Here is a 19,142-nt window from a genome sequence, read left to right on the forward strand (position 1 = left end):
CTGACTCGACGTTGAAGTCAGCGTGCTAGTAAGAAAGAGAGCCAGCCTGGCACTTCAACTTCAACTTCATTAGCCGCCAGATTTCATTCTTGGCAGTCACTAACTTAAGCACTGATTTTTGTCTCATCGAAAATGCTCACTACATACTGTCTATCGTGTTAAAAAGAAATATCCAAATAGAAGAGTGTGACCTCATAAAATCATCAATATCTTCTAGAACAGTGCACATCTACGCAATCTCTGGCTACATAAGGCACGACCAAGAATCATCTCATCTCATCTTACGTACTAGTAGTACAATACCATCCACAGGTATCCCTCTACAGTGTGATTCACACCGCGGAAAAGGCGAAACATGCCACCACCCCGCCGCATCCTCCAAGCCACAGTCGAGGAAACGCTGACCCCACCGCCAACCCTCCCTCCAACCCAGCAGATCGCGCGCCTCATCAAAGCCGAAGGCAACAATCTCTATTCCGTAGAAACCGCGTCGGGGGCTAAATTACTGGTTGAGCTGCAATCGCGCTTTAGATCTTCTATCTGGCTCAAGCGAGGTGGGTTTGTTTTAATTGATACGGATCGGAAGGTGTTTGGGGAGAGGGAGAATAAGATTGATGGCGAGATTGTGAACGTGGTTAGGGAGGAGAAGAGGTGGAGGAAGAAGGGGTATTGGCCGGAGGAGTTTGGGGGGAGGAGATCTGAGGGGGGTAGGAGTGAGGATGAGGGGGAGTCGAGGGTGGGAAAGATGCCGAGCTCTGATGAGGAGGATCTGGGGGATGAGGAGAAAGAGGAGGACACTGGATCATGAGAAGATATGAAGCTGTTCAGTGCAGCAACGGAATGTGACGTTCTCATTCCACATGTTCCTTCATGGTTGCCTCTATCTCAGATGATGAGGGGATAGTTCCCCTGCCAGAACCCGACCATAAGGATGCAGTGGCTAGGAAAAGCTGAAGGACAACTACCCCAGAGCTAAGATTCGTGCTTGGGTACGTCAACCAGGCGGTCTCTTGCATTGCCCAATTCACGAACACCCATATCGGGCCCAACCCGGATCGCCAGAGCAAATATGGCGTTGCCCAAGCAATATAGGCATAAAATTGGTAATGCAGACTTCGGGCGCAGAGCAAGCCAATCGCCATGCTTCCAAGCATTACATCCATCACAAAGATGGATGTGATACTTTCTGAGACTTGCTTCTCAACTCTCACATTTCTGCTTCGGGTGTATTTCCCCACAAAGTCGATGATACCGGAGCTGGAAGGTCTCAGCCATCGTGTCTGAAGGAAAAAGAGAAGAATCCCGACATGAGCTCCCAGGAGCGCAAACGACAGATTGCGTGACATGAACACATCTTCGCCTAGAAATTGCCAATTGACGGTCCATTTGAAAAGGAATTGTCGGCCAAAGTCGAATGCGCGGCTCAGATACTCTCTGCTCCTACCTTCGATGAGGAAAGGGAACGCACTCGCTAGCTAAACAGTCTCAAATCAGCGAATGCACCAACTCAGTTGGCTTGTATGCCCGAACCTGTAACTGTGGCAAGAGCATTCCACTCAGTACCCCCTGATTCCTACCAGCACCTTGAAGCAGGATAGCCCCTACCGCTGGTGCGGCCAACAGCAATGTCATCTTCACTCCTAGACCCGAACACCAGGCTACTGCGCCAAAAATCCAATTACGTCTTTGGAAGGAGTAGATTGCCACCCAGAGACCTAACGTCGCCCATGCATCGTTGAATAGTCTCAGGAGGAATATTGAGTGTAATCTTTTCGATAATACAAGTGGAGCCAATAACCATGGCGGAGCATTGACTTTCCTGTAGCATGCCAGTACGAATGCAAGCGTGACCAGGTAGAGGACAAGAAATATGCCTTGCGCGAGTGCAATATTCGTTCCGTTGTCGGTAAGATAATAGAGTGCGGAATAAATGTATAGATGAATTGCTGGGTAGACGAGGGGACCAGTGTCACCCTTGATCAAGGTATAGTTGCGTTCGCCGGCAATGAATAGTCGGACTTGTTGCATGTAGGTTGTCCAATCGATCTCGGTATCTGGAAGGGCGACTCAGCTGATGGACCGGCCAAAGGAGGTGCGCAGGTAGGATTGTACATGGTATCTTCCAAATGATGAGACCACCCAAGACCGCCTCGGCGACGAGGAGACCCGGGACAATCCATGTTGAATGTCGTGGATTGGACAGGATGTCGAGTACGAATTTCATGTAGGCATCCATCCACTTTACTAATGGATGCGGAGATTGAAGGAGAGTTCAAGTGGTGATGCGGAGAGAGCTCTGGGGAGCTCTGGACGCCTCTGCTGTCAAGAATCTTCCTTGTTGTGGATTTGAGGTTTCCGCTTCAGCTTGTGTTGCAGTAGATAATTCTCGCTCTGTCCGATTTAATTTGGGCCTCAAGGAAATCGCCCAGTTGCTTCCTGTTGTCATCTGTAATCCAAATACTGTAGGAGTGATCTGCCTGTATCGTGAACAAAGGCCGGTCGGTACTTCTCACACAGGGAACATCAGCATTGGTCCAATCGGAGAGCAATATTTCGCGCTATGTAACACGTTTTCGTACGCGTACAGCCGAGTCCCCGGCGGTCACGTGCCAGGGCCTAGTAGATTAGCCTTCTCCTTCTGAGATAGATTCTGCAGGTAAACAGAATTCCATCCATCCACTTCATCACTGCTTACAGTGTTCATCCGGACAATACTACGATGACCCAAACAAAACAAAGTAGCTTCTATGCCGATATCATGCGCGTGGTGGGACTGCTGTGCAAACCATCCCTTGTAAAGAATGTGGTCGTAGCTCCTTCAACTTTGGAAGATGTCTTCTTCGAAACCTTCTTTCTTTCTCCCCAACAATGGGATTCCGGCCGTGGAAGATAGGAGCCTCGGTCTTTGCGTTCGTGGTCCTATTCTACTGCCTCCTCGGGTACCGCGACCAGTATGATTCTGGCTTCCATTATGTACATAAGATGAGTACAGCTTCCGGTCAAGCAGATGATACTAGTGCGCAAACTTGTTCTAGGACATACGCAAGCTTCTAATAATGATGCTTAGGTCTGTGTGGCACGGCTGATCCATATCATTGGGAGTCGTTTCCACCATCTTGCAAATCGCGAATGAAGACAGTCGCCGAAGGGGACCATAACGACAATGAAGTTGTGCTTTCTGGGAACCAGAGCTGTATGACTCGCCCTAAAGTGAATGCTCTGATACTGATCGTGTGCATAGTGCTTCCTTTCACTTTTGAACCTCTCCCTCTCGGCTCCATAAGACCATCAGGATGGTTGCGAGATCAATTACAGCTGATGGCTGATGGCCTCCCTGGACACGAACGCGACTTCTATTTTCTGGTCAAAGATAATCGGTGGCTGGGAGGTGACTCAGAATATAGTCCATTGAACGAAGCATTTCCTTACTGGTTCTACGGCCTCGTACCCTTGGCTTACGGATTGAACGATCAACGGTTGAAGGCACAAGTTCCTGGAGCCGCGTACTACGTCATTTCTCATCAGCAGCACGATGGTTGGCTTGGACCTGAGACGGATGTGAAGAGCCGGAATTTCTGGGGAAGATATCCAGTGTTTCTAGGATTGATACAATTGGTTGAAGCAGAACAAGGGACGACGCACGCTGGGACAATTGTTACCGCCATGCATAGTTTTGTCAACTTGATGCATTCAATGCTCTCAAATGACTACCAAGGCTACGTTTGGCACCCTGGCGATACATTTGACGAGCAGTGGGGACGATCCCGAGTTGCTGACATGGTCCTTGCTCTTCAATGGCTGTACGAAAAGTATCCTGAAGGTAATGAACGGAACATATCTGCATGTATGCGACGCTTCTACGAACAGGCATATGACTGGTCCTACTGGTATAGCCGGGAGGATTATATTAAGCCGGATCTAGACACGCTTCCTGCGGAATTAACGAACTCATTGTTCCCGTACATCCACGTGGTTAATGCCGGCCAAGGTCTGAAATCTGGTGCGGTCTTTCGGAGGCTGACCAAGAACGACGAGCTTCTTAACAGTACTCGCAAAGGGGTCAACCTTACCTTCACTTACCACGGCACGCCATCTGGAAGCATTGTTGGTGATGAGCGGCTGTCCGGTCTTAGCCCCGTCAGAGGCACTGAGCTTTGTGCGGTAGTCGAGATAATGTTCTCGATGAGCTATCTTTACCAAACAATGGGCGACAATGATTTTGCTGATAAATGCGAACGTGCCGCTTATAACGCTTTGCCCGTCATGGCTACTGCCGATTGGTGGGCTCACCAGTATGTCGCTCAGACCAATCAGCCTATCTCCCACGAACTCTCCAAGTCACCGTTCTGGAACGTTAACAATCTTGGCCAGACCTACGGCACGGAACCAAACTATCCTTGCTGTACTGTCAATCATCCTCAGGGCTACCCAAAGTTTCTGTCGGCCTCTTTTGTTCGTGTTGGTGATTCTGGTCTAGCTCATGCTCTTCTTGGGCCATCAGAAGTCAGGGCAACCACTAGTCTAGGAGCCAGGGTCCAGATTATCTGCGAAACCAACTACCCTTTCAACTACGTCCTGTACTACACGATTGAGGCGGATAAGGACTTTGCCTTCTCAATTCGGGTTCCATCCTGGGCGATCCGGAACAAATCCACTGTCTCGATCAATGGCGCATCTCCCTATACCGTTAGCCCAGATCTTTACACGGGAATGCACACCATGGATATTCCGGCTGGAAATACCATTGTGATCTATGAGCTTGCTGCGGATATCAGGGTTGACAACAGAGCCAACGATACGGTCGCTGTATATCACGGAGCCCTACAGTATGCCGTATCAGTTGCTGGTGAGTACTCACCGCGACCACCACAAAATTATCCTGAAGGTTCTGGAGCACCGCCCGAGGCACGAGATTGGACGATTACACCAATCTCGACGTGGGCTGTCGCTATCGACCCTTCTTCGCTGCAATTCGTGTCTAACAGTAGTCATGATGAGCAACTGCCAAATCCGGTGTTTGCCGAGAATGCTCCGCCGGTGGCCATATCAGCCCTAGTATGCGAGATTGAATGGGATTGGACGGACGGCTACGCCACAAACCCTCCCAAAGCTGGGCAACGGAATTGCACTGGACAACCTTTCACAATTATGATGAAACCATACGGCGCTGCCAAACTTCACATGGCAGAATTGCCGACTGTTGATCTCTCTCCCAACCCTGGCGTACCTAAAATGTCAATTTGTACGTAGTTTTTCTAGCACTGGGATTATGGTGTATTGGTCACCAGGCCTTTTCTCAAACTGTGTTGAACACAGCGAAAAATTATCAAGCCTGTTGTTCCAAGACGAGTGGTAGCACCCACCTGTCTGGCACTCATTTAGGAGCTACCTTCTGAATAGCGCTCTGGACAGTGATGACATTTAGGATGACCCTGAGATGAATAGGGTGTTGACCAAAAAGTGCTGCCTCTGGTGGCGTGTGTGATAACTGCCAGTGAGTGACAGCTGTCTATCCTTGACCAATCCGAGGCAGTAATGCTGTGAGTTTCAGCGTCTGTTAATCTGTGATGCGCACTTAAGTTGCGGCGCTTAACGGCAGCAACTCCACTCACTCCACTCCGCAGCTGTGATGATCAAACGCTAACTTCCAAGTCAACTACGAATCAGGGCGCCCGCCACCATCCTTGTTCCCCTCTTACTGCATCCCTTCTTCTAAGATACTCTCATGTCTCATTCGCAAAGGATTCTCCATATTGTTGACAATTTCTTTTCATCTTTCAATCGGCGTGAAAGCTTATGAGGAGTCCATTTCACCGCTTGTGAATATTTTCTTCGTACCCAAAAAGCAATTTTCTTTACCTTGCCATCCCGGATCTGGCGTCAAAGGGCATCAGTCAACCCTTAAACGTTCTACCCGTGCATGACGGAATACAGCGGATATTTTCCTTCCGCTATTGACGGAAAGACAACCTTGCCGACCTCTGAGGTTGTTGCTTGGTGGTCTGGCTGATTGAATATACTTTCTCGCTCCTTTTCTGCGGATGCACGGTAGAAAGTCATTTTCATTGGTTCCTACCTCGTCTTGAAGGTTCGCGGGCATCCGAGTCAATTATTCAAGTGCAAGAAAGCGTTCATACATTGAAGGCAGTACTGACCACTTCCGGTCTGGATAACACACACGGTCTGTAAGGGTGGTAAATCCATTCTTTCTTTGGAACAGCCGCTATGCATACGGTTTTACCTCAATATCATCGTCCAGGCTCAGATGTTCCGGGTTTCCCAGTAACGCCTCAGTCAGTTCCCGAAACTTCCGCCTCATACTCTTCACACGGAAAGCCAGATTTCAGGACTTATGTGGAGCATCCTGTAGACTCCACACAATACGCCAACAACATTACGCAGGCCGGTGCACGGTATCTTGGCAAAGAGGAAGCAGAAACCGAGGCAGCCACTACGAGTCCCGGGTATCCCCCAGTCAAATCAAGAATGGACCTTCACAAGGAACAAAAGACCATGCACATTGGTCCGGATGAGAATCCGCTCAGCCCAGTGTCCCCCAGCAGTACAAAGAACCTTCAGAATGAGGACATGGGATTCGACTCAGTCATTGACAATCATCTACCAGGACAGGCAATGCATGCCAGCCAACACATTAAGGGTGGAACATGGAAATATGGCTTGTGTGACTGTGGAGACATAGGTGTCTGCTGCACTGGTGCTTGGTGCCCCTGCATCGTTTATGGCAAGACACAATATCGGCTTTCGCAGCGATCCGGGAGAAAGGATCCTACCAACTTGCTGGGATATTCGGCTTTCAACGGCTCTTGTGCCGCCTTTGCGCTCCTCTGCGGCTGCAATCTCATTTTGGCTGCAATCCAGCATTCTCGGGTGAGGAAGGTTTATGAAATCCCTGGTGATGTGGGCAGCGACTTTGTGAGGGCATGCTGTTGCTGCTGCTGCACTCTCAGCCAGGACGAAAAGGAAGTCAAGTTCCGAGAAAATCAAGTCCGGAAATCTTTGGGGTCGACTAGAGCAATGCAGTATACGTCGCCACAAGGTATGACTTTCTCTGCTATAACAAAGTGAGCAACAATATCATACACCACAACTTGTTACCGTTGAACTTGGGTCGGATGGTCAACGCAACCGCAATACAAGTAACTTCCAAAGGACATTCATCTAGTGGGATTCCCTCAGGTGAGAGTGAGCAACTACCAAATGAGGGACAGAGTCTGTTTCCCTGGGCAGAAGCCAAATTCGCGCTGAGACTACACATGATTCAGATACTCGGAATATTCAGGTCGATGCTGCCAGGGTTCGTTTTAACAGAGCGAAGGAAGCTCATCGCATAAAGCAGCAGCTGCTGCTGCCCAAAGGGCCTTGCTCATGCGAACCCATCCGGCCCCTTGCCGGATGCTGTAGCTGTCAGTGCACATAATGCATCACTCATGCGGCTATTCTTAACGGCCGATAGATGCAAGAGATTTCGTTGCTTGAGACTGAAGTATTGAGTGTCAAGCACGAATGATGGACTCGGTCGCTGCCAGCCGCTTCGTCTCTTGCAAACCTAAATGCCTGTCTGCCAGTACTGTCGGACAGTGGTCGTCTAGAATCGATTTCTTGTGGTTGGGACAATCATCTACCACGTTCAGGTCTGATCGGGAGCACTGTACACACCATTCACCAAGTCACCCGAATCTCTTAGCTGGTGCCCCATCAAAGACTAGCAAATCCTTCTACGACAAGGTCAATGGCATGCGGTACACGTGCACTTCCGTTCGGCAGAAACCAGATGAGGGTATAGGGCCTCTAATAGCAGCCATTCACCATGCGGGGAGGGCAAAGCTAAGCAGCTGAGAAACAATGAGGATGGTCTGACTGCGGTGAGAATGTTGACTAGAGCTATTGATGGGAGTAGCATGCATGTGGCGGTATTATCAATTGTTGGATGTCATCTTCGTACCTCTGGATGACAATGCGCTGTGGTCCTACTAAGTAGTAAGCGCAGCTCTTACCAACCTCGTGTATCACGGAACTCAGAAGCAATGAAGCTGTTGCCTAGGATCAATGTTGCAACCCTGTATGTCAGTATTTGTCAAATACTATATATACACTAACACTATACACTGCTGTGCCACTGATATGCTCTTCTAATTGCCTTCCACTTCTGCCATTCGCTCCGCCGGCCGATTGCCAAGACCGGCCTTTGCAAACTTCAAGTTTGACAAACCGCCTTGTAACCACTCTCCCATGAACCACCACTTCGCTCCCTGTCCTCAGCAACCGTGCTGCTGAGCTACAAATACCGACTACTACTGTATACGACTCTGCAGCGTCATCAAGACCTTTTGACCATCTGCCAAGACTGCTGAGCATATCTGAAAGGCCATGGCATGACCTTCAAGATTCATGCACACAGCTCCTCGTCTGCAATGTGCCGGTCCGTGCCGCCTGGCTTGCGAGCTGTGACTCGATCATGTCCAATCGTGCGCTCTGCCACTCGGTACACATCATCGACTGCGCCAGTCATGCTTCGTCTGCGTCTGTAAGCGCCTGGCTACGCCCTGTTTCATGTGTCTGCTGGGTTCGACCTTCGCCAGTATCATCCTTACACCCTATATCATGAGCACAATGCATCTGACTGTCTTGGGGCGAGGGTTCCCTTAACTCTGTCACATTGCAAGGATGATCCCGTCCAGAACTGGCATTGGCTCTCTGCAAGTACTTCATATAGCTAGTCAAGCGGCCCAGGAGTTAGAGCTTGGGGCTGTCCTTCTGTAGCCTCATTTGCGGCCAGGCAGAAGATGTACTCCTGCATGATTGAGACTGGCTGAATCGAGGTGAGTGAGCCATACAAAATGACCAAAGCCCATCATGGAGTCCGACTTTTTATTCAACAATTCACCTATATTTCATTCGTCAAATCGATCTTCTGTGTTCTAATTATCTTTCCTGCAATTTTGGAGACAAACCATGACGATTTGGGAGCTTCCAAGAGTTATCGACTTCAAGGATTTGACCCCTGAAGAAGATTTCTACACTTGTGTCCATCTGACAAGAAAATCTGGATCCAGAAGATGCGGGAACACAAACAACAAACAGGACCGCCAGGAAGCACGACGTCTTTACCTCAAGATACGATTCTTCCTCGACAATGCTACCCCAGTGCAGGATCTACTGCAGGATTTTGCTAAAGTCGCTTTGTGTAAACGTATCCACCGGCCAAATGACGGAACAGACACACCGTATCTGAGAATGGCACAGAAGTGGAGCAACGATGTCGAAAAGAAACAGCTTGCCATTCAGCAATTGACTGAGGAATTGGCCATCGAGGCAGTCATGTCCGATGCGGATGTACTACACGAGAAGGTCGTGGACCGCTCTGACGGTGAAGGAACCCAAACGAGCAACGCCAACCCTACTAGTCCAGAATTTGCACCGTGCAACATCATACTCAAAGTGGAACAACCTTCCATGGCAGTAACATCTGGAGATGACTCTGCGCTTGGCAAGCCGACAACACTGGCAAGTGAGCAGAACGCCTGCAGAGATACTATAGATCTTCCTATTTGCGAGCCTCGACAACCTGATTCCCAATCTGGAGCAATTTCAATTGCGCCGCCGCAGCCCCTGCCGAAACGGATAACACGCTCAGGTACCTCCACCAACCTTGAAAAAGAATACGTTCCATATTGCCCGTACCTGTCAGCCCGCACACCGACCCAGATCATTCAAGCAACGAACGCTTCCGTGCTTTCCATCCTGAACAGACCGCTAACCATCATGGCCAAGAAGAGCGGGCGGGTGTATATCTTCACCCGTCCCGACGATCCAGCACTCCTGAAGACCGGGTTTACCACCCATTCCGGTGAGGCTCGGGTGGCGGCTTGGGGCAAAGACTGTTGCTACGCCGCCAAGCTTGAGTTTGTCACCGAGATGATGCCTCATGCTTGGTTAGTGGAGAGACTGGTTCAAGAGCACCTGAAGCAGTATAGAAGGAAAGAACGAAGGTGTAAGTGGAAAGACTCGTGCTCCAAACAGCACATAGAATGGTACGAGATCGGTGTCAAAGAAGCGAGAAGAGTCATCGAGAGTTGGGCTGGCTGGATTCAAAAATACCGACCGTGGGGATCCGACGACGTCCTGACGCCGACCTGGGCATCCTTGCTGAACCAATACCGCATTGCTCTGAAAGGCCCTGATTGTGACAAAGAGATGTGGGATCGGTTTGTGAGGATGGAGGAGCCAAGGAAAGTGGTCCCAGTCGGTCGAAGCGCCGCATCAAAGCAGGATCTGAACACCTCAATCTCATCTTTTACTGTTCACACCACAGAGTTGAAGCTATCCTGCAAATCACCACTTCCCGAGCTACAGACAACGCTTCCAAAGAGAGTGCATAGCGACTCCTCTTCGGCTCCCTCCCTATCGCCCTCACAGCCACGCTCCCCGAGCAAACCACCAAGACGAAGCATACGACGTATGTGTTGCAAAACAGCCGCGGACACAACACGTCTAGTCTTGAAATCCGCCGTTTCCAGTCTGCACACATCCATCAGTGCATCTTCAGACAGGAACAGAAAGAGCCCTACGCTGGAGCTCAGCCTTTGCACGGATCGGAAATCTGTGTCCGTGGCGTGGGAAGAGTTGGATGAGAGCTATTGTACTGCGTGATAGATTCGATCTGTCATGTTTGCCCGGCTACTGGCATTTACCATATTTGATTTATTGTTGAATTGCGATGATACCCGGCATGGTTTAAAATCGGAGTTGGACTTGGACTTCCCATGTTGAGGAGTCTGGTGCTTTGTCCTGGTCCGGAGGCTGGTATTGTGTTGACCGGCGTAAATAGTGCTTTTTGCTTTCCTCCGGTCCATGCATATCTATTCCAGCTCTGTTATATACCCTGCCATAGCTGTTCCGCCCATTTATATACTCCTAGCCGTTAAGAAGTATACCACCATACCATCTCTTTCTTTCTGTCCGTCTAACCCTCTTTCTCCACTCAATCATCTGAATCGCATCCCAAACTCTCACCTCACGTCGTTCCCACGCGATCAATCTCTACACCACTTCCATGTTCTATGCATGCATAAGCTCATCCAACTCCCCATGCCCCCGAACCGCCTTCAACAAGAAGTACCGAGCCCGCCACAAAATCCATTTCCCCCCTCTGACCACTAAGAGCAGGCTATCAAGAAGAGCTAACTTTTACTCATCCTAGTTAGCATTTTTTTATCACTAACTTTTGATGCACGACTTAGCCGGAAGAGGCCCTCTGAAAGTTATGCCTAAATTAACATCAATGTGTGCTTAGTTTAGGCCTAACCATGATATGATCTAATTTGTGTAGAAGTATACAGGTAGACATCTAACACCTAATGAAACACAAATTATAGTCATTCGAGTCCTCTGATGATTCTTATGATGACAAACGGTCTGCTAATTCGTTAAGACTAATAATGCGTCATTTTCAGAGCCCTTCTCCAAGTAAGGACCTGGTACTTACCAGGAGAACAGGTAGCTAAAGATTACGAGCTAAGTGCCGTTAGTGGAAATCGCAACTATTCTGTCAAATGACGACCATACTAATATGATAAGAGAATTCATTGGATTACCCACGACTTAGCTACGAATTCTGGTATCTGCTAAACAATTTTACGGTTAGGTCAATCTTAAGCGCACTTTAATGGCTCTCGTAGCATTAATTTTAGAGGGCCTCTTCCTGCTAAGTAACATGAGAAGTCTGGGCATATTATTTCCACTTAAGATAACATACTCTGATACGTAACCAGGACAGTCAAGTTTATACTAGGCAATGTCAATGTCCAAAATAATGGTTTCAAAGACGCTGATAGGCGGGCTATTTTACCTTCGCGTGGAATACGACATTCAGTGAAGATGCAGTCTGGTTTCAGCTACCAAATTATGGCTCGTGGCAGGGGCCAGTGGTTGTGACTACATAGCATGCACCTCTCTCCTGAGGACCCAAGACCCGAAATGTCTATTTGCGGATGACACCCACCTCAAGCTCTCCGATCTGACACTCCAGAGACTCAGCTTGTAGACATTCAAAACTTGGAGCTTGGAGAATTCCCCACCCAACGAGCTGCACCTCGTCCCACGGCGCGAGAGCCACGCCCGGACAGTCCTCATCTCCGCCTCAGCTTCCGTCGAAATCTCGATGCTAGACCGCGTCGCCATCCCGCGTTCCTTGCGCGTGATGCAATCAACCCCCTGACTAACCTCTTTCACCTGCACAGCCTCCCGCTTCACATCCACGCGGTTATCCTCGGCTACGTCTTCTACCACGTCCTCGACCGCATTTTCGCGCCCCATCGCTTCACTTATCTGCTCCCACGACCTACGCCCAATTGATGAGACGTACGAAACTGCAATGGAACATGCACGCCACGTCATTCGTGAACTCGACTTTCTCGTTCGGAGGTGTCTAGAGCAGAATTGACTGGGCGCTTCAGGGGCGCATAAGTGGTAATAGGCGACTTGGCATGTAGTAGTAAGGAGTCAGCCTTCGCCTTTGATCTGGACTGACCACAGCTGCATGCATGTCGCACCTTTTCTTCCCGATCGTACATCTGCACACGTGAAGGGAGAAGCATTTTCGTGCATGCTATTACTATAAAGATTACTACATAGTAGTCACTACGAACGTGGGTCGAAAGCCATAACGATAACTTGGCAGTTTGACTTGTTGAAGTCTGATGATGAGCTGCTCGGATGATCATTGGCTGCTCTTGAAGCCGCATCTAACTTACTTAGTACTAAGTTACGGTACATGATGTACTCCGCATCAGTGTCCCCTATTTCACAGTTCCTACTACACACCTCCAACGGCCCTTACGACGCACGACAAGGTTATGACAAGCTTATGACAAGCTTATGGATGTTAGTCTTCCAAGAATTGAATCGAAATGGATATGCGTTGCGTGGAAGATTTCGATACGCTAGTACTACCGATTTAGTGGTCGACGATGCGGATTCTCGTCACGCTATCCACCCCCAGCAACAGCTGTTCCAATATCCATTGCGGCGGCTGGCTCATGATAAGCTGCAGCATTGTTCCGCTTCGATTCAGGGGCAACGTATCGTCATTAGCGAGATGCGACAGTCTCGATAGGGTTTGAGATTGACTTTCATTGGAGGAAGCAGGGGCTTTGATCCCGCTTCGCCGCTCAAGAATCTAGATTCGGCCTCTTCTATATGAAAGTACAAAAGAACCATCCCTACTTATGGCCTTCTCCAGCTTGTTCCTTTCGTCTCATCACTCCTTTCAGTCTCTTGTTCGGTTTTCGTTGATTCACTGGCAGCCTCGCCAAAATGCGCTCTTTTACCCAGTCACTCGTTGTACTTGTCTTCTCTCTTTTGACCTTGTTAGCTTATACTGAAGGGTTATCACCACGATACAAGGCCCCTCTCGTCAACGATTACCCGTTGCTCGAGCGAGGTACGGTGCCCAAGACTACCTTGTCTTCTAAATCCAGCAGCTCAGCAAAATCAACCCCCCCAGGACATGCGAAGCCCACTTCTGGATCTGAGAAGCCACCAGTTCCCCTAGAGTACAAATCTTGCTTCGATCGCAATCGCCATCCCTACACCTATTCTTATGATCATGGAGAATACCACTTTAGTGGTCACGGACCTGGACCGAAGACTGGAAAGCCATATAAAACGAAAACGTCTTCCACTTCTCAAACGTCTTCCTGCCACAAAGGGCATTTCACTTCCAAAGAGTCGTGCACCCCCAAATCATCCTTTACCTTGCAGACAACTATCACCTCCACGACGTCTGCTTCAAGCTTTTCAAGCTCTTCACCCAATACCACCTCAATCACCCTCTCCACCAACACGACTTCGACCTCATCCACTTCGGCCTCATCTACCTTGCCCGCAAACACCACCGTTCCAGGCTGCGAGCCCGAACTTCAGCTGGATGGAGTCTCTGAATATGGCTTCAATAAGAAGGGTGTAGCCTTTTCCGTGAAGATGGTGAGCTGTTCGAATTTTGATGTCGCCAATACCACCGCCTTTTCTAATTTCGCTCCGGTAAGTTCTTCCCACCCCCTAAATACCCAGTCTCCCTTCAATGGCCACGGTGGACCTCCATTCCCTCCCTGTTCTCTCTATGGTACCGTAACTAATTAGCAGCCAAACAGATCGACAATCTAACTATCACACCTGACAGCATTTTCTTCACCGGATTCAACGACGACTACGTCCTGCTCTCCGTATTCGCATTGGACAACTACGGCAACGCAGTCATGAAGTCATATCAACTCCATTTTGGAAGCATCGACATGCCCGTCTTGGTCCTCGGCCCGGACAACCAGCCCGCCAGCGGCGTCCTGGTCTACGGAAACGCAACCATCTACCCGGGAGTCAGCCAACAATGCACCACGGACGCCTCCGGCAAATGCACACTCACCAGCCTGCCTGCGACGACGATCGGCCTCGTGGCGCGGACAGAGAGCAACTCGATCGCGGTTGACGGCCTCGCCGCTACCACCGGTCAGGTCACGCTCAAGCTAATGCCTTTCACTTCGCCGGCTGGGAATTCGACGTTTGACGCCAATAACGGGACGACAGGATGGACGGGGGGCACTGTCTCGCAGTCGATGAAAATCAAGAGAGACACGACGCTCACGCTGAGCACGGCGGGTCAGTCCAGCCTGCAGAGCGCGAGCAATAGCTTCAATGTGCGCCCCTTCACCAAGACGGCGTACATAAGGTACAAATTCATCACTTCGGAAGTGCCGGGTGGGTTCTTCGGGTACGTATCTAGCAGCGAAGCCTGACTTGGATCCTTTCCTCCTCCCACAACCGACTGACCAAACTTGCACAATCCCAGAACTCAATTCAACGACTACTACTCGGTGACCATCCGCTCCGATACGGGCGCCTACGTCTCCGTCACCAACAGCATGAACGCGCTGGGACTCGGCGCGTTTGACGCCAACGGCGCGACCGACTGGTTCACGCTGCGGCTCTCCGTCCCCGCCAACACCAAGTCGGTCGAGTACGACATCGGAGTGTCGAATGTGGCGGACAGCCTGTACGACTCCTCGGTGGTGGTGGACAAGGTCGGCGACCTCCAGTGCGACAAGTGCGGCGACTGCGCTTCCTGCCCCAGCGATCCCATGTGCCAGGCCAGCTGCATCAACCCGCCGCTGAAGAGCTGTGACTTCTACCGCAACTGTGCCGAGGGCCAGCTCGCGTGCGGAGCGGGAGGCTACCCGCTCGCGTACGGCGAGAAGAACTGCAACCGATTCACCAACAACCTGAACTGCTTCGGCGCCGCGGGTCAGGACTGGATCTTCGGCACCATGCACTGTCTGCAGACGGCCATGGTCCCCGTCCTCCAACCCTGCACCGCCACCTGCTCGTCCTTCCAGGCCGCCGCCTTCGACTCGCACCCGCGATGCTACGTCGACAACGGCTTCTGCGGCCTCCAGTGTCCCGATATCCTGGCCGTGCTGATCACGGTCAACACGGATCTGGTGAGCTTCCAGAGCCTCCGGCAGGTCGCGCAGACGGCCGGCCTCTGCATCGACAATCTGCTGCAGACGCTGAGCGGCTGCAGTGGCGATGTCGTGTTTGGGGCCGCCGCGGGCGGTCTGGCGGGGGGAGGGCTGGCGAAGACGATTGCGCTCACGGTGGCCATCACGTTGTTGAAGAAGGTCGCTGGGACGTCGTAGTGGTGGTGGTAGAGGTTCGTTAGATGTACTCCATGTCAAAGCGACACTGTGTCCCTTCTGATTCCTTGGATATCGGTTTCAAGTATATAGTATTGTTTTTCCGGAACGTAAAATTCATTGATAATGAACGAGTTAACTCTATACGCTAAAATGTATAATTGCTATTGATATATCTTTACAATCCAGAGATATAGAATATACTCCGTACCACTTTACCATCTACTTTAAATCCACTCTCGCTATTCGAACGCTTCCGAGAAGTATTTTTTTTCTTTTTGAACAGAGTGGGCCGGCAGTAACTCTTGCACAATTATCAAAAAAAAACCAATTTATTTGGCGGAAGGGGGCGGCAGGCTCGTAATGTATTGTATCCACCTTCTGGCGTGAAATTGGTCTATTTTCTAATTGATTGATTGATACAGCCGCAAGCGCACCTGAAACAGGCGCCATCAAATCGATAAGGTGGATGATCTGAATTATCTACTCTCCAGATTCAATCTGAGAAGCAGGAACAGGTTGATCTTGATCTACTGAAGGTGTGCAGGCGGTCAGGTGCCGCCAAGAATCCCGTGCTGCCAAGACAAGGGTTGGGCTCTGCACGTACTCCGTACGGCCAATTTCAACAAGATTGTAGATTCAAGATTGTAGCGCTGTGAAAGAAAATTACTACTACGTAGTACGGGGGAGGCATAATGTTTATCACCTCCGCACTAGTATCTTTGAACCAAAACAATTATCAAAACAAGTGAGGCTAAGCAGTACTAATCCAAAGATGGATTAATCAGAGTTGGTGGTCTTGTTTGTATGGCCGCTTGATCTTTTAAGCTTTGCGACAACCAATTAGCTATCTGTGGCCTCGTATCAGAACTAGTCACTACTAGCACTGTATTGACAAACATTATGCCTCCCCCCGTAGTACTACTAGCGCCGAGCTATAACCTACTTCTGCACGGTACCGTACGTAGTACTCCGTAGTACTCCCTCTTTTTTTTCTCTCGCCTCGAACTTCCCCTGGAAAAGTTCACAACCCGTCCGGAAAGCCCGCACACTGCATCAGGCCATGCCGCTCCCCCTCCCAGCCCACCCGGTGCTTAACCCACAACTCCGCCTGCGGTGGTGCTAGCTTCTCAAACACACCCTCCCCGTCCACCGTGCCCGCATTCACGATCATCAAGCCCGGAAACTCGTTCTCACCCGCACCCTCCTTGGCGACGAAGGTGCCGCATTCGCCGCAGAAATGTGTTTTCAGGCGGATCCCGCTTTCGTGGGTGACAGTGAAGTTTTTGTGGGTGGATCCGGGGGAGGAGGAGGAGGAGGAGGAAGGAGATGTAAAGTGGAAGTTGGGGGAGGGGATGGCAAGAGTAAAGGTGGTGGAGCCGGCGCCGATTTTGCGGCAGGAGAGGCAGTGGCAGAGAGCCTGGTTCGGTTGATTTAATTAGTTACTTGGTTTGGTTGACCAATTGGTTTCCGAGTGAAGGATCAGTCATGTTTTTTGATGGCCGTTTTTAATTTTGGTTGATGGGAAGAGCTGATGGGATCAGGGTAGACTCTGGATTCTTTGAAAGGTCGGTAGTTGGAAGGAAGAGAGAGGAAACGCCCCAATATGTCACATGGGATAGGAATTGGGCAGCAACAGGGTGTACTTGCTACCTACCGTCATGGCGGGATCGCCGGTATATTCGTACCTGAGGGCACCGCAAATGCAGCTGCCCTTGGTCACATTGTCCGCTGTGGAACCCATGGCCGTAGTATCCGCCTCTTTGTTTCAATATTGATTGAGATATGAAAAGAAGCACCTTGAATGAGGAGCCAAAGAGAACACAGAAATGGAGGGCTGGGTCGCGAACGAACAAACGAAAATGGTCAACGGCGTAGCTATATACTTTACCTTGGGCACGGCACGCCTTTTGCGGCTGAAACTTACCATAGATGCTAATGCGAGAAACTTCAATGCGATTGATCGAAAAGCATCTCATTGACGGAGTAATTGCACCGCCAAGCTGCCAATTGGCGAATTGTGGCGCCCGTCTAGACCACAGCTGAGTCTGGAGCCAGGTGCCCAAGAGAATGGTTGTTCTCGCCCAACCACCAGATTCTACGAACTGGCGACAGAAGCTCTGATCTGTTACGCCAACAGAATCTCAATCCGTCTGTTCTCCGCAGACTAACACACTAAGTGCAGCATGATCCCACATCTACCCGGTAGTCTTTGATGGCCTCCTGCTATATCGTGCCGCTCCGACTTGTCCCTTTCCCCCCTCGCTCAGTGCATCCACATCATGTTTCGTCCTTACATATGCTTCATACAACCAGAACATTTGAATGTCTTTCCAGAGCGCCATATCTTTGTATTTCGGAGCTGTCGATAATGGAAGCTTCTTGCCAGCAGAAATTCGGGATGGCAGTGGACGGAGCTAGATTAGTGCAAATTCCCAGCGAGAAATGAAAATTGACCTGGTACTCGCCGAAGAAAGGCTGTCACATTGAGACATGAAGCTCATCATGGGATGTATTCTTGATCGTCATCCATGATTTGCAGGCGGAACTGCATGTATGGCGCAAGTCCAGAAAGTTGGCTGTTTTAATTTGAACCGCAATGAACAATGACCGCACGAAGACTGCAGTGAGGTGCCCCACGACTGTTGAAGTCACAAGCGAAATGACGGCGTGATTCTTCGCTCTGCAGATGTGAGTACTCGACATAACAAGGAAACCTTTGGATGTAGGACCCATCCTGTATCATGTCTAGCCTGGTTTTCGCCGCGTGATCGGGGTCAAGTTGATCTCGACCAAACAGATCCTCAGGAAGGACGCATTGCAACGGTCCCTCAAACGACTGGTAAAGATCTGATGTAGCAGGATCTTCTTCTTTTCCTTCTTCCTTCCTCCAAGGGTTGTGCCACGGGCGAACAGGTTCAGGCTCGCCCCCACCTCCATCCTTTTCTTCTTGAGAGAACCCAGAAACATTTGAGATTACCTTTGAGTCATACTTCGAGTGTGGAAGGATGAAAATTGGCCGTGGTGACGGATTGAAAGTAGCCGTCTCTCTTAGCTGGAGGCTTGTATGTGCCATTGCTAGGATAGGCGCGTCGTCCGTTGCGGCCCTTTTCGAATTTCTCGTTCACACCTTCACCAACTATCCATCCGATGTAGGGGAGCAGACAGAGACGACAGGACGAATTCAATTCATCCTGCCTGATATGGAGGACAATGTACAACCACAAGTACGATCGTAGCATGAGAAGCGTGTTTCTGGTCAGTGAGGAGAGGGTAAGGAAGATACAACACATGACAAAGAAGACACCATTTTTAATTTGACACTTGATAGTCTGTGATGTTTCAGTACTAATATCCTGCAATGAATCTTCTACCTTCGGTGGCCGTTTGGAGGACATGTCTGACTCTGGAATTAGTCACCCGGCTCAACTTCGG

The 19,142-nt window shown here is 50.0% G+C and overlaps 6 protein-coding genes across 6 annotated transcripts; 5 read left to right on the forward strand and 1 right to left on the reverse strand.

Moving 5' to 3' along the window:
- Positions 1-355: 355 nt before the first annotated feature.
- On the forward strand, positions 356-808 carry EPUS_06108 (uncharacterized protein; the record flags this gene model as incomplete). Its single annotated transcript, XM_007803832.1, has 1 exon — positions 356-808. One exon carries the CDS (start codon positions 356-358, stop codon positions 806-808), a length of 453 nt encoding a protein of 150 aa, XP_007802023.1.
- Positions 809-3,129: 2,321 nt separating this feature from the next.
- On the forward strand, positions 3,130-5,250 carry EPUS_06109 (uncharacterized protein; the record flags this gene model as incomplete). The annotated part of the gene is made up of 2 exons (XM_007803833.1): positions 3,130-3,193; positions 3,242-5,250. 2 exons carry the CDS (start codon positions 3,130-3,132, stop codon positions 5,248-5,250), a joined length of 2,073 nt encoding a protein of 690 aa, XP_007802024.1.
- A 975-nt stretch (positions 5,251-6,225) lies between these two features.
- Positions 6,226-7,086, forward strand: EPUS_06110 (uncharacterized protein; the record flags this gene model as incomplete). The annotated part of the gene is made up of 1 exon (XM_007803834.1): positions 6,226-7,086. The coding sequence occupies one exon, from the start codon at positions 6,226-6,228 to the stop codon at positions 7,084-7,086; it is 861 nt and encodes a 286-aa protein (XP_007802025.1).
- Positions 7,087-8,973: 1,887 nt separating this feature from the next.
- Positions 8,974-12,375, forward strand: EPUS_06111 (uncharacterized protein; the record flags this gene model as incomplete). The annotated part of the gene is made up of 2 exons (XM_007803835.1): positions 8,974-10,477; positions 12,050-12,375. The coding sequence occupies 2 exons, from the start codon at positions 8,974-8,976 to the stop codon at positions 12,373-12,375; spliced, it is 1,830 nt and encodes a 609-aa protein (XP_007802026.1).
- Positions 12,376-13,335: 960 nt separating this feature from the next.
- On the forward strand, positions 13,336-15,710 carry EPUS_06112 (uncharacterized protein; the record flags this gene model as incomplete). Its single annotated transcript, XM_007803836.1, has 3 exons — positions 13,336-14,061; positions 14,172-14,785; positions 14,864-15,710. The coding sequence occupies 3 exons, from the start codon at positions 13,336-13,338 to the stop codon at positions 15,708-15,710; spliced, it is 2,187 nt and encodes a 728-aa protein (XP_007802027.1).
- Positions 15,711-16,731: 1,021 nt separating this feature from the next.
- EPUS_06113 (uncharacterized protein) lies at positions 16,732-17,451 on the reverse strand (the record flags this gene model as incomplete). The annotated part of the gene is made up of 2 exons (XM_007803837.1): positions 16,732-17,127; positions 17,365-17,451. The coding sequence occupies 2 exons, from the start codon at positions 17,449-17,451 to the stop codon at positions 16,732-16,734; spliced, it is 483 nt and encodes a 160-aa protein (XP_007802028.1).
- Positions 17,452-19,142: the final 1,691 nt, after the last annotated feature.

Source organism: Endocarpon pusillum, assembly GCF_000464535.1.
Source record: "Endocarpon pusillum Z07020 unplaced genomic scaffold scaffold2738, whole genome shotgun sequence".
NCBI classification, from domain to species: domain Eukaryota; kingdom Fungi; phylum Ascomycota; class Eurotiomycetes; order Verrucariales; family Verrucariaceae; genus Endocarpon; species Endocarpon pusillum.